The sequence below is a fragment of the Fundulus heteroclitus genome, chromosome 9 (genome assembly GCF_011125445.2).
Source record: "Fundulus heteroclitus isolate FHET01 chromosome 9, MU-UCD_Fhet_4.1, whole genome shotgun sequence".
Lineage (NCBI taxonomy): Eukaryota > Metazoa > Chordata > Actinopteri > Cyprinodontiformes > Fundulidae > Fundulus > Fundulus heteroclitus.
In genome coordinates this window covers 28628257-28642149 of record NC_046369.1, presented here as the reverse complement: position 1 = coordinate 28642149, position 13893 = coordinate 28628257, and the positions used below count along the sequence as shown (strand labels likewise).

At 38.1% G+C, this 13893-nt stretch overlaps 1 protein-coding gene across 4 annotated transcripts; it reads left to right on the top strand.

Annotated features, from left to right (window-relative positions):
* The first annotated feature begins 2424 nt into the window (after positions 1–2424).
* On the top strand, positions 2425–12112 carry LOC105928868 (cytochrome P450 2J6-like). Of its 4 annotated transcripts, XM_036140735.1 has the most exons (10): positions 2425–2511; positions 2646–2758; positions 4461–4623; positions 4762–4911; positions 6476–6657; positions 7764–7940; positions 8031–8169; positions 8322–8509; positions 8896–9037; positions 11866–12112. In XM_036140735.1, the coding sequence occupies exons 3-10, from the start codon at positions 4539–4541 to the stop codon at positions 12039–12041; spliced, it is 1239 nt and encodes a 412-aa protein (XP_035996628.1). In that variant the 5' UTR covers positions 2425–2511; positions 2646–2758; positions 4461–4538; the 3' UTR covers positions 12042–12112.
* The last annotated feature ends 1781 nt before the right edge of the window (positions 12113–13893 follow it).

Genomic DNA, 13893 nt, shown 5'->3' with positions numbered 1-13893 from the left:
GCTCGGTGACCATCCCCGCAAATTCTAAATAAAAAATTCTAAAATAAAAAATAACTTACCGAAAATCCTCGCTCTCATGTCATGTTCAAAACATTCTTCTTCAAAATGGTTGCTGCATATGACATGTTTTCTCTCTGGCCAGAAGTTAGATGGCAAATCCGCTCTCTTCAAGTTGGCAATCCAGCAACGAGCCCGGTGGCTCATGAATCGGGGAAGTTGAAATAAGCAATGTTTTTTCTACTTTTACCAGTTGTGTTGGAACATCCAACAGCCATGCACGTGGGCATTGTTGCTTCGGCAAAAGCTCTTGGGAATGTCAGTGGTGAAGTCCTCTGGAAATCCGAAAAAATTATTGATGATCGCAGCTATGTAGAATGGCTCCTATTGACTTTGCATGGAAAGCGGAGAGAAATGCTGTCGCCGCTTCCGCTTTTCCACGACCCAGGATGTGATGTCAAATGCCCCTTACTGCCCAAATATGGGCAGTAATGTCAGCCCCCATACACAGTGATTCAGACGACAATTTATGTTTTTATTTTCTTATTGATTAAAGATAAGTTCATTAAATAACCACAGACGTATTAGTTTTAGTTATAGCTAATGATACCCTGATTTTTCCTTGTTGACCGGACTTCCCCTTTAATAATCAAGCTCCATCATATATCAGAGCTCTGATTACCCCGTATATTCCTAACAGAGCACTTCGCTCTCAGACTGCAGGTCTGCTGGTGGTTCCTAGAGTCTCTAAAAGTAGAATGGGAGGCAGATCCTTTAGCTGTCAGGCTCCTCTACTGTGGAACCAACTCCCAGTTTTGGTCTGTGAGGCAGACACCCTATCTATTTTTAAGACTAATATTAAAACTTTCCTTTTTGACAAAGCTTATAGTTAGAGTGGCTCATGTTACCCTGAGCTACCTCTATAGTTGTGCTGTGATAGGCATAGGCTACTGGAGGACATCAGGGCCTATTTCTATTTTTCACTCTGCTGATTTCTACTGTTCTTCAGTCTACTGTTCTCCAGTTTTGCATTGTATTACATTGAAATGACTGTCGTCATTTCAGCTTTTAACTTTTTGCTCTCTCTCTTTTTCTTCATAGTAGGCACACCTGGTCTGACATTCTGTTAAACTGTGACATCATCCAGAGAAGACGGCTCACTCACTATTACCATCTAATGTAGAACAGATTACTAGATCAATGTGTGCTTCTGTGCTTTTTTGTCTCTCTTGTTGTGTCTCTGCTCTGTCTTCTGTAACCCCAGTCGGTCGAGGCAGATGACCGTTCATACTGAGCCCGGTTCTGCTGGAGGTTTTTCCTTCCCGCTAATGGGTGGTTTTTCTTTCCACTGTCGCTTCATGCTTGCTCAGTATGAGAGATTGCTGCAAAGCCATGGACAATGCAGATGACTCTTCCTGTTGCTCTACGCTTCTTCAGGAGTGAATGCTGCTTGTCGGGACTTTGAAGCAATCAACTGGTTCCCTTATATAGGACATTTTTGACCAATCTGTATAATCTGACTGATTTTGACTTTGTAAAGTGCCTCGAGATGACATGTTTCATGAATTGGCGCTGTATAAATAAAATTGAATTGAATTGGGGGATTTCAACATTCATGCTGACACAGAATGTGTTAACTTTAGTGTAGCCTTTAAAACTATCCTAGATTAAATTAGTTTTGCTCAAAATGTGCATAAACCAACACACTCTTGGCTCCATACTTTAGACCTTGTGCTGACATATGGCATTGATTGTAAAGAATTAACAGTACTTCCTTACAACCCTGTCCTATCTAATAATTTTTTAATAACATTAGAGTTTAATCTAACTCAGTTCTCCACCCCCATAAGAGGGTTCCATTATGGTAGATTTTTATCGGATAATGCTGCATCAAACTTTAAACAGTCTGTCCCCCTCTTAATATCATCAGTATTGCAGAAACACCCTGCAGATGGCAGCAATGTTTTTTCTTCCCATTCACAAATAAATGTCTTTGTTAACTGTGTGACTTCCTCATTGTTCTGTATTAGACAATGTAGCTCCCATGAAAAAGAAGGTGATTATTCACAGGAAGCTGGCTCCCTGATTTAATTCAGAACTGTGTTCCTTGAAGCACAATGTTAGGATATTGAAAAGAAAATGGCGCTCTAAACACCAAGAAGAATCATACCTAATCTGGAAAGACAGTTTATTGTTGTATAAAAAGACCCTTCGCAGAGTTAGAGCAGCATATTTATTCTCCTCATCATTAATTGAGGAGAATAAAAATAATCCTAGATTTCTCTTTAGTACAGTTGCCAAACTTACTCAGAGTCACAGCTCTGTTGATCCATCCATTCCCTTTGTGCACTCAACAGTATTTTTGTAGTTTTTGTAGAAATGTTTCAAGGTGGGGGGAATGTGTGTGTGGTTGGACATTGCTTAAACCAAGGGGAGTGGTTTTATGTTGACACCTAACTGTTTACTGGTGGAACTTTGACTCGTGTTTTATCTACTTTCCTTTTTTATTTGGTGGTAAGACACTTGTTTCATTTACCAAACTTCAGTTCTAGGAGAAGACATGGAGACAATCCTGAATGTTCTTGGCTTGGGGTGGATAGACAGCAGGAGCATTTTTATATTCCTGTGTGTTTTTCTGCTACTGGCAGATGTTTTGAAGAACAGAGTGCCTAGAAACTTTCCGCCGGGACCGTGGTCTTTTCCTCTACTTGGAGACCTTCCTCGCATTAAACCGTCAAAAATTCACCTGCAGTTTAAAGAGGTAGGAAACCACAGAAAACGATAAAAATGCAGTCAATGCTGTTGTATAATAATGCCGGGTTCACAGGGCAGGATAATAAGCCCAATGTTTGACCGATTTTCTTCCGAAATGCCCCGTTTCTACTGTCTTTTTATGTTCAGAATATTAATGAATAAATCTGAGTAAAAATATGTTTAAAAAAACAGTCAAAAACAGAGTTCAGAGAAACTGTTTTTGTGGAACAAAAAAATGATTAACTTGAGAGCAGATAAGGTGAGTAAAATGGACTCTACCCCTTTTTCTCCAGTAGCGGCACGTGCTCCGTATTAAGTCAACAATTTTTATGTCTACACATCTTGATGTATCTCAATAATACAGGTAGAAAAAAAAGTTGGTTCTCTAGACAGGTTCCTCTGTGTTGAAACGTTTCGTCACTTCTCCAAGAGACTTCGTCAGTCAGAGGAGTTAAAGGTAAACCCAGCTTTATAAGCAGTGCCCTCACATACTGAATCGACACCTTTAACCATTCAAATTAAAACTGGTTGCCCATATGCAAAAGAGGACCATTTGCCTAAAAGCTTATCATTAACCCCCAGATTATTGTTCCTTTTTGCTATTGAGTCATGCTCACAATAGCAGCAGAGGAACAATTGAACAATACACTCCAACATTCTTTATACTTTTTGCTGTAAATCATCATATTTTCTTCCTTGACCCTTTCTCAACCTTTACTATACTTACATTTGTTTAAAAAAAATTATTTGGGAAAGACACTAATAAAAAACTGTACTCCTCAATACACACTGCATTCGATGATATGATGACAATGTTGATATTCTAAATTTTGCAGGAAGAGTAGTATAGTAATTAAATATTACAAAGCATAATAAGTCTCTCTGAGATTAGTGATTTCCTCAATGGGTATTTATTTTCATGAGTATGTGCAAATATAATTACAAGAAATTTTATAGAGTTTTTTAAAAATCTGAAAGGTCAGAAAAATAGTGACATAAAAACCTCCAAGTATGTGAATTCTCTTCACTGTTCACTCCCATAAAGTCAGCACTTCGTGGAGCCACTATTTGCAGCCATTACGCCTGCTAGTAGCTTCACATTTAAGTCTCTATGAGCTTGCCACATCTTGCTACATGGAGTTTTGTCTATTCCTCAGAGTCCCTGCTGCTGACACTCATCCCTACAGCATGATGCTGCCACCACCATGTTTCACTGTGCTTCAAAGTGGCATAACAAAGGGGGTGTGGTTATTTATACACATTTTTCTCTTTTCACCTCACCAGTTTGGACTATTTTGTGAAGATTGATCACATAAAATAAGATTAAAAACTTTTTATGTACAGATTGAAATGTCAAAAAGTAAGTCAAAAGCCAAGGGGCATGAATAATTTTGCAAGGAACTGTACAAACTGAAAAAAACACATGGACCATGACAAGGATGCAGCGGTCTCTTGTGACTGCCGTAGGGACTGATAAGTTACTTGATTTTAGATGAAAAACTAATGTATTAAAACATTTCCAAGTACACATTATTACAATATGAAACGTTAGGAAATGCATGAGAGCAAACATCCTATTTTATATTTGAGCCCTACGACAGTGTTGAAGGCCCATGAAGAGAAAGTTATTGTTTTGATTTTTCCCCAAAGAAGAGAAAATTACTATTTCCCATGTTTTGAATGACAGGAAAAACCTGCTCTGTGTTCAGTTTGCAGGCAAATATGGGAACGTTTTCAGTCTTCGTTTGTTTGGGGGAAGGATTGTCATCATTAACAGCTACAAGTTCATGAGAGAGGCTCTGGTCCAAAGAGGAGAGGACTTCACAGATCGTCCCAGCATCCCACTGTTTGAAGACGTATTTGGGAATAGAGGTGCCTGTCTTTGCATCAGAAGCTGGAATTTTCAATCAAGTGTAAAATATGAGGAATATTAGCCTGATAGTTTTGGTAGTTACATTAATTTCCCTGAACTGTCAACATAAATAACCTTGTCTTTTGGTTTCTAAAAAGGTCTTGTAGGTTCCAGTGGTTATCCATGGAAGCACCAGAGGAGATTTGCTCTTCACACACTCAGAAACTTTGGTCTGGGAAAGAAAACCTTGGAGCAATCCATCCAGCAGGAGTGTCAGTATCTCACAGAGGCTTTTGCTGATCAACAAGGTAACAAAAGAAATAAAACTTATTTTGTGTTTAAGACCAGCTTTGCTTAAAATAGTTTATATTAATTCTTTATGGTGTAAATTGGTGTGTTTGAAACATTCGTCAGAGATTTGGGTTGGTATGTCGATAATTTTATAGCACACTTGCTGCAAATCTGTTGGCTTGTGAATATTCTGCTCCACCACATCCCAAAGATGCTCTATTAGAGATCTGGAGACTTTGGAGGTCATTGAAGTACTACTCATTTAAGCTTTGCGTCAGGGTGCATTATACTGCTGACTTAGCAATAAGAGTATGTGATTGTCAAGTGATTGACACAGTCAGCCACAATACTCAGGGATGTTGTTGTGTCTAAATATTGCTAAATTGATAATCAGAGTCTCAAAATGTGCCAAATGTCCATCACAATAATACCACAACCTAAATCCATGATTTTATGATCTTTCCATCTGAATTTTGCAGCTGAGCTCAAGACTCATCAAACCAGGCAACACTTTTTCCAATCTACTATTGTCAATGTTTGGTGAACGTGTTCGTTTGTAGCCTTAGTTTTCTGCTCCTACCTGTCAGGAGTGACAGTAGCCAGTCTGCTTCCAGGTTCGATGTGTTGATTGTTCACAGATGGTATTCTGTATACCTTAGACCTTAGAATATAGTTTACCTTACTATATTCTGTATTGCACCAAGCTACTGTTTTCTTTCTATGTTCAGTCTACCCAGTCTCCTTTGATCTCTGACATTAACATTTTATTTATGTCCAGTCAACTGCCACTCTATGGATATTTTTCTCTAAAACTGAGAGGTGTTTGTGTGTCTAAATCCCAGAAGACAGTTAGTTTTCTGAAATACCCAGCCCAGTCATTCAACCATTATGTTACATTCAAAGTAAATAAATCCCCTTTTCTTCACTATTCTAATGCTTGGGTTGAACCTCAACGATTCGTCTTCACTTTGATGATATTTGGGTACCAGATATTCCTAATAAAATGGCTGATAAGTGTCTATTGTGTTCACAACATAGAGGATTAGGAAGTAAAATTAGCCATTTGAGTCTCGTGCTAAAGAACACCAGCAGGATTCACATGGATGCCCCATTTCATCCAGAGATAATGACTGAATCATTACTGTTATCTGTGTTTAAGATTAACCCACAAGAAATTGCACTGATTACATTTTCCGAGACAAATAAGGTTGAACCGCTTACTTTTTGATGATACTATCACCGGTTACGCCTGCACAGACTCCCACTTTAGATACTATATATTTTGACTTTTAATATATGTAAAATTATTCGTGAAACACAATCTATCCCAGACACACCTTTTAAGAAATACAAGTAGTTAAAAAAAGTTAAATTTTTATGTTGCATGATACAAAGTTTTAAGATGTTCTAATTATTATGTACAACTCAGATGGGATTGCCTTGTTGACTAAACTCTAGACTCTAGCATTTCTACAGGAATACGTGGACGAAAATTTACACTTACAAATTTTAACAGCAAAACAAAATGCTGTACCAACACATTGCTAAACGACAATAAACAGTACATCTGTTGTAGAATAGGTTTGCTGGTTTTTGTTTCAGGTCAGCCCTTTAATGCCCAGGAACTGATCAACAACGCTGTATCCAACATCATCTGCTGTTTGGTCTTTGGGAACCGATTTGAATACAGTGACGAGCAGTTCCAGACCATCCTGCAACTGTTGAACGAGACACTTTACTTAGAAGGGACTGTTTGGGCACAGGTGAGGACAAAAGAACAATTTCCAAGCGAGGAAAAAATGTATTTAGTGTGAACTTGTATCATTGGTGCTGGGACAGTATGTTGGATGCTTGAATGAAGAGATAATCTCTTGTTAGTCAATGAGCAACTTCATACAGCATAATTTCTTTTAAAAAAATAGGTTAAAATAAATATGGATATAAAGTAATTTTTGTACCATGAATATGGATCCCTGTGTGAATGGAAGGACGGATGGACGGATGGATGAATACATGGATAGAGTCGTTTAAATCAATGCTTTGGTTCAAATAATGTTGGCCAGTAAAGTCTAACAGGGGTCTCTTTTTGTGGTATGGATGAAATTAATTCTTTTGGAGGGTAACAAACATCTTAACAAATATCCTGAAATAAATTTCTGACATGTCAGTTTCCCATAAAGTCCACACCAATGTTTATATATATATAAAAGATAATGTCTGGCACATGGAAAAGTTAGTCTTTACCTATCTCCTAATTGTTATTTGGAAATCTACCGCTACTGCACAACTACAGAAATGTTAGTAGTCGTCTCCCAAACATTGATGGTCACTAAACAATAGACTTGTTGAGTTGATTCATTTGAGCAGCAAGGAGACAGTCATCTGGTATTGCTGGGAATGTGGCTTGATTGTTGGTATCAGATGGGGTTTATAAAGACTGGTGTGAAAAAAGATAAAATACCTAGTTGTCTGGATAATAATGCTCTATAGATGTCAGCATTCAGAGAAGAATGGGCAGATTGGGCTGAAATGACAGAAAGCCAAGAGCAGCTAAAACAACATGAAGGATGTATCCATCCTGCCTTGTATCAAAAGAACATGTATAACAAGCTGTAAGGTTTTATATGGTTATCCTAAAATATCTGGATTTTCATTGTTACAATTTCCGATGCCTCCAAATTTAGTACTTTAGTAAATTAGGTTGTATTTACTAGTTTATTGTCAAGTCCAAGCAATTCATGGACAGTAAAAAACAAAACAAAAAGAAAACCGCAAGGAGAAGAGGGCTTCACATTAGGTGCTTGAATATGCAGTAGAAGATTGAAGTATCAGAGACCACGTTTTGATGTTACTCCTCCTTTCTTTTTAGATGTACAACACAATGCCCTGGCTGATGAGATGGCTGCCTGGACCTCATCAGAGAATATTTACCATAACAAATGAGTTACGTAGTTTTGTTAAAGTAAGGATCAACGAACACAAAGAGCACCTTGACCCGTCATCACCGAGAGACTACATTGACTCCTTCCTTATAGAGATGGGAGAGGTGAGAGCTCCCTGCAGTGTTGAAGCTTTCTACGTCTCCAGTGAAGTACAAAAAAAAAAAGTTCTAATCCGTCTCATGTGTCTCGATCAGAAGGAAGACAAAGATTCTGGATTTGATCTCGACAATTTGTGTTTTTGCGTTCTGGACCTTTTTGTTGCTGGAACCGAAACCACCACCACTACTTTACACTGGGGACTGCTGTACATGATCTGCAACCCACAGATACAAGGTTTGTGTGAGCAATACACCTGACAAGCAAATCCCCACTGTTCTTCTCAAAAGTACACAACATTTCTAAGCCATCTTTTTAACAATATACAGTATGTACATTCATCAGTGCAGCTCAAGACTCAAAGGATGTCCTGTTTTCTCTGTGTGCAGAGCGTGTCCAGGCTGAAATAGATGCCGTGATTGGTCCATCCAGGCCGCCCTCTGTGGTTGACAGAGAAAACATGCCCTACACTGATGCAGTCATCCATGAGATACAGAGGATGGGTAACATCATCCCCCTCAACCTGGCTCGCATGGCTAACAAAGACACCACAGTGGATCAATACACCATCCCAAAGGTCCGATTCCCACACGCCGCTTTGTTGTTCCATTTCAGTGTTTTCCCTTATTTTTGGATTTCAAACTTTGAATACATTTCTCTGGCTGCTTTAAAAAAAAAACACTTTTGAATGACCAGCTCCAAAACTAACATTTGATCAAATAGCATGAGGGGTGAGAGGACGTTTTCAGACTGCACTGTGTTAACTAAGACATGCAACCTTATTTTAGATATGTGCACATTTTAACTGAGCCCAGGCACTACAGTTAAAAAAGTTAACAGTTGGAATCAATGCAGTAATTAATACATATTTAATTAACATATAATAGTGTAGCTTGTTGTCTGTCAGCAGTAAAATAAGGTAGTTGTTGCCATATGTCTGACAGTTAAAAAACTTTTTTTCAGGGTACCATGATTCTTGCTACACTGGACTCAGTTCTACACGATGAGTCCATGTGGGAAACTCCAAACACCTTCAATCCGGAGCACTTTTTGGAAAAGGACGGCACATTCAGGAAGAGAGAGGCCTTTCTTCCCTTCTCTGCAGGTCAGCTGTTTGTGCAAATTCTGCTAAACATTGTTGTTGAACTAGTTTTAGAGTCAGCTTTTTAAAAAAAAAAGCCTTTATGTCTGAGAAAACGTAAAAGACCTCAGCCAGGTGAGCCTAAAGCAAACCCCAAGAACCATTTTGTTAAAGGGCTTAACCTTTGATTCAAATTGTGAAACTCATGCATTATGTAAGTTTAGAAGATGAGGATCTTACAAAAGACCAATAAGAAGGATTTTCATCAGAAATATTGTTATGGCCTACACAATCACTGGGAAGTTTGTAATTAAAAAAATGTCATTGTTAAAGAAACTGGCTATTCCCAGAATGCTGCATTAAAGCTTATCAATAGAAAGTTGAATGGAAGGAAACCGTGGGTCAGAAAATGATGCACCTGCAAACAGGATGAAAGCAGACTTTAATTAGTTTGATTTAATATTCTTATTTACTGAAAAAATATTTTAGTTTAGTTCTTGATGAAAGCTGTAACCCTTAACATAAATAAACACTGTAAATACATCCCTTTGTCTGTAATGAATATGTCTTATAACCCCAGTTTTACTTGTTTTCAAGCGCATAGTTGGGATCCTAGACTGTTTTATCAGGCAGTGCTGTGATGCTATTTTGGAAACGTAAAGAGCAAGTAAACGATTCTCCAAAGACCAATTTAAGGCAAACTTTAAGCAGATGTAAAACTAAGGCTTTAAATGACCAATAAATAGGACATTTTCTGTCAAATTTATCAAAATCATTCTCATTTGTCACCCAGAATTAAAGTAACATTCCGTGTAAACAATCGATCCTCTCCATCAACAATGTCTTGGTGATGTTTTTCTTATTTCAAACCCAGAGGTACGGTCTGGAACTACTTCGGTGCAGTACTTCCACTGAGCTATATAATACACTGGAGTGCTAATCACCGTCTGTTTGAACGAGTCACTTTGAAGCCACCAGCCGCCATATTGGTACTCCCTATTTCCCCCCAGTAACTAAGGAATATGTACGCTACAGCATCGAATAACGAGGATTTTCTCATGTTCAGGGGGAGCTTAAAACTTTTAAAATGTCAAATGCCATATAGTTTTATGTTATGTTCTAAAAATATCAAGTACTGAGAAAGTCATGTGCTGAAATATTTTGCATTTTATTCATTTAAATATATATGTTTAACATTTATAAATATATAAATAACAATATACAAAAACATATATTTACATATGTGTATACATATATATACATATATACATATACACATACTTATATATACATATATATATCTAATATGAATAACATGTAAAATATTTCAGCACCTAATTTTCTAGTAGTTGATAGTGTTAGTACATCCACTGACTGTAAAGTTACCTGTGAAACGTTTTCACTCAGCCAGAAAACTGCTTGTTGTTGCAACCAAATCCTATGGGATTCTGTGAGCGTAGGGAGGAGCAAGATGGCGGCCAGTGACTTCAGTTTTTCGGCAAAATCAGCACTCCAGTGTATTATATAGCTCAGTGAGTACTTCGGTGCAGTGTGCTTACTTCCTGTTTCCTGAGCCAATCATATGATAGCTCCCAGAGTTCCCAAAACAGAGCGCTGCATTTAATATTGTATCTTGGTAAATGAGAGCAGCCTGCAAACACGGAGGCCAGTAAGAGTAGCAGACCAAAAGTAGAACAGAATTCAACATCATATCCCTTTCCTGTGTATGAAAAAAATCTGTTGAGTTACACAGTAGCAACAGACCGTTAAGAGACATATCATACTGTTGTCAGTGGCAGGCTGTTGTAGTGATTTGAAATACATGGTGTCATCGTTACTTATTGCTCCTTTAAATTGAATCATCACCACCTTCCACCAAACTGACCCTCCAGGACCAAATAAAAGGATTAACTTGGATGCAGTCTTACGAGCAGACACCTCTTTACCCAGGAAGTCGTGTTGAAGCAAAGTGATGAGAACAGCAAGTGTTACCTCGGAGGTAATCATGGTTAAAAAGGAAGAAAGTCTTAAAGCCCCCCCTGGATAGACTGGCGACCTGTCCAGGGTGTACCCCGCCTCTCGCCCATTGACAGCTAGAGATAGTCACCAGCACCCCTCACACAAGGGATAGACGTGTTAGAAAATGGATGGATGGATGGATTGACTTAAAGCCCCTGATGCCCTTACAGGAGCAATGAGCGATATTTCATCACTAGGTGGTGCTTGAGCATTGTTCGTAGCAAACAAGATGTGTGACATGCTGCACCTCTCAAGATGGCCCCTCCTTTACCTTCTCACTCGTCGCCTGCTATGCTCCTATTTGAAAACGATAAAAACACAACAAAAAAGCATCGCCCATCATATGTGAAGTAACTCATAAATTTATAATGCTGTTAGCAAGAGAACAATTTGATCTGCTGGGGCACTCTCCGCCATGTTGCTCCAACGCTTCTCTGCTCTTTCGGTGGTATTTTAGTGCAGGGAGGGGCTAAGCCCTGAGTGGCAGCTGTTCACATGCACGTACATGCATGCGCAGCCGGCCCGTCTATGTAAAGAAGAGACTGGAGAAACATACAGAGCTGTACGTGGGACATCAAACTATAGTCCATCTGAAATATTACCTTTAGTTCTTCATATCACTACTTTTTTAGTTCCACCTAAAATAATGAAATTTCACCTATTTCTGCTTTGAAGCAACTTTTCAGCATTCCATTATAGAATTATATTCAGTAAACTTTGGTTGTGCTTTTCTTTTATATCCATTTATTTAGAAGATGCAGTAAATCATTCAGCATCAAAGTTAACACCTAATAATAAAATATCTGATTACAACTTTGTTACTGTTTTCTCAGGTAAACGTGTGTGTCTTGGGGAGCAGCTGGCCAGGATGGAGTTATTCCTCTTCTTCACCTCCCTCCTTCAGAGGTTTAAGTTCTCCCCTCCTCCAGGAGAGCAGCCTAGTCTGGAGTACAAACTGGGAGTTACTCACTGTCCCAAACCTTATCGCCTCTGTGCCGTATCTCGTTAAAACTCTGCCTGCATACAGCAAATTAAAATTATGTACTTATAAATAGATATAGCTGTTATAATTTTTTTTTTTTTTTTGTGGGCGAGTGGGGGGGAGGGTTAGAATTACAGAAATTATGTTTCTTTTGATTTAAACTGCATTTGTGATGTTGGATTCCTGGATTCACAGATTTTAGGGCTTTAGGATATTTTTGTGTGCTGACGTATACGTTTAGTTTTGCAATATCTTTTCTGAATTGGTCATTCTTTTACAAGTTGGAGCAGAACACAGTAACTAAGAAGGAGCTAACTTTGTCTAGTTTTGGTATCTGAATAATTTTAAATTTGGTGCTCAAACACATTTAAAAAAAATACTATTTTGGAAAATATCTTCCTGTGACATTTTAAGCAAATGACTTTCAATGGAAAATAGACTATCCCATCCTATACATCCTCCAACTGTTCTCCAGCACACATGGCTTCTCTCTGCACATTTATTCACAATGTTCATGAAGCAATAAAGCTACATTGTTTTTTGGTTAATTTTGGTAGTTTAAAAATAAAGAGGCTCACGTTTGAGATGTGTCCCTGAGATTCAACCCTATTAGCAGATCAGCAGGATAAGAGAAAAATAACACCAATTATATAATGTTCATTTGGGATGTACTTTCTCTTCAACAAGGCCGAGCAACTGCACCTAAAGTGGTTGTCATCTAATTTGGGATTATCACAAAATATCCAAAATGTATGGATGCAGGTCCAGACTGAAAAACTGTACTACACAATGCCTGGAAGCAAAAGATGGATGTCAAACCATAGTAGCCAAATTAAAGCTGATATAGACATAATAAGATATGGCCATGTGGTAGAAAGGCTTCAACTGAAATGAGACAATTACCCTCGTCCCTAATTGAGATAATGGTTCTCATTACATTTCTTTGGTTTTATATGGTACTGAGGCGCCACCTGTTGGAGAAAATGAATAGAGAGCTAAAGCATGGCAAGTAGCAATTTAATGGCGAGGCTGCTTCAAAACTAGTTTTGAGATGTACATTTTTGACACATGACCACACACCCAATCAGTATCCTCTTAGAGCAAAATACAGTTTAAGCCGACCTGAATAGATTTGTGGTTGTACTCTTCCAGGAAGAGACAAAGCTGCCACCAGCACATAGCTTTGGTCATGACCCACTGGGGTCATGTTTGGATTTTCTGTGTTTTCTTACAAAGTTAATGCTAATGTAGCTGACATTAATTGTACCTGACCTGAGTTGCATCTTATTTATGAAGATGTTCAAATCTCTAAATCCCATCAGACAATGCCTTCACCCCTGCAGATTAGCTTTTCAGTTTGACTTACTTTTGTTTAAAAGTTTTGGAAACACTTTTGGTTCAATCTTCTAGTGTTTCTACAGTTTTTTAATAGTCTGATTTGGATCATTGATCCGTATTAATAAGGTATGAATAGGGGGAGCAATCTTTAATTTATACAAAAGGAATAGTTTTTGAGATTCTCTATCTCTATCAAGTTATTGGAAATGATATACCATTTGGCCTTTTCCTAGCTGGTACTGTTATCTGGTTTGTTTTGAAAATGCTGAATCTGGTTTTGACTTTTTGTTTTAAGGACCATAACACATTAAAGAAAAAACATTATTTGAGATTATTTGATCGAGGCAGTCTGCCAGTGTGAATCCTTAGGAAAATGGAGGAATTGCAAGATTATTCCCATTTATGCACTGAAGCTTTGCTTTCAGATTTTGACCCAGTGATCACAGATCACAGCCGAACAAAGCTAAATTAGCCCATTACAGTATCTAGCCAATCGCTGCACATCTAAAGTGCTTGTTTATGTACCACAGTAGAATCTGCA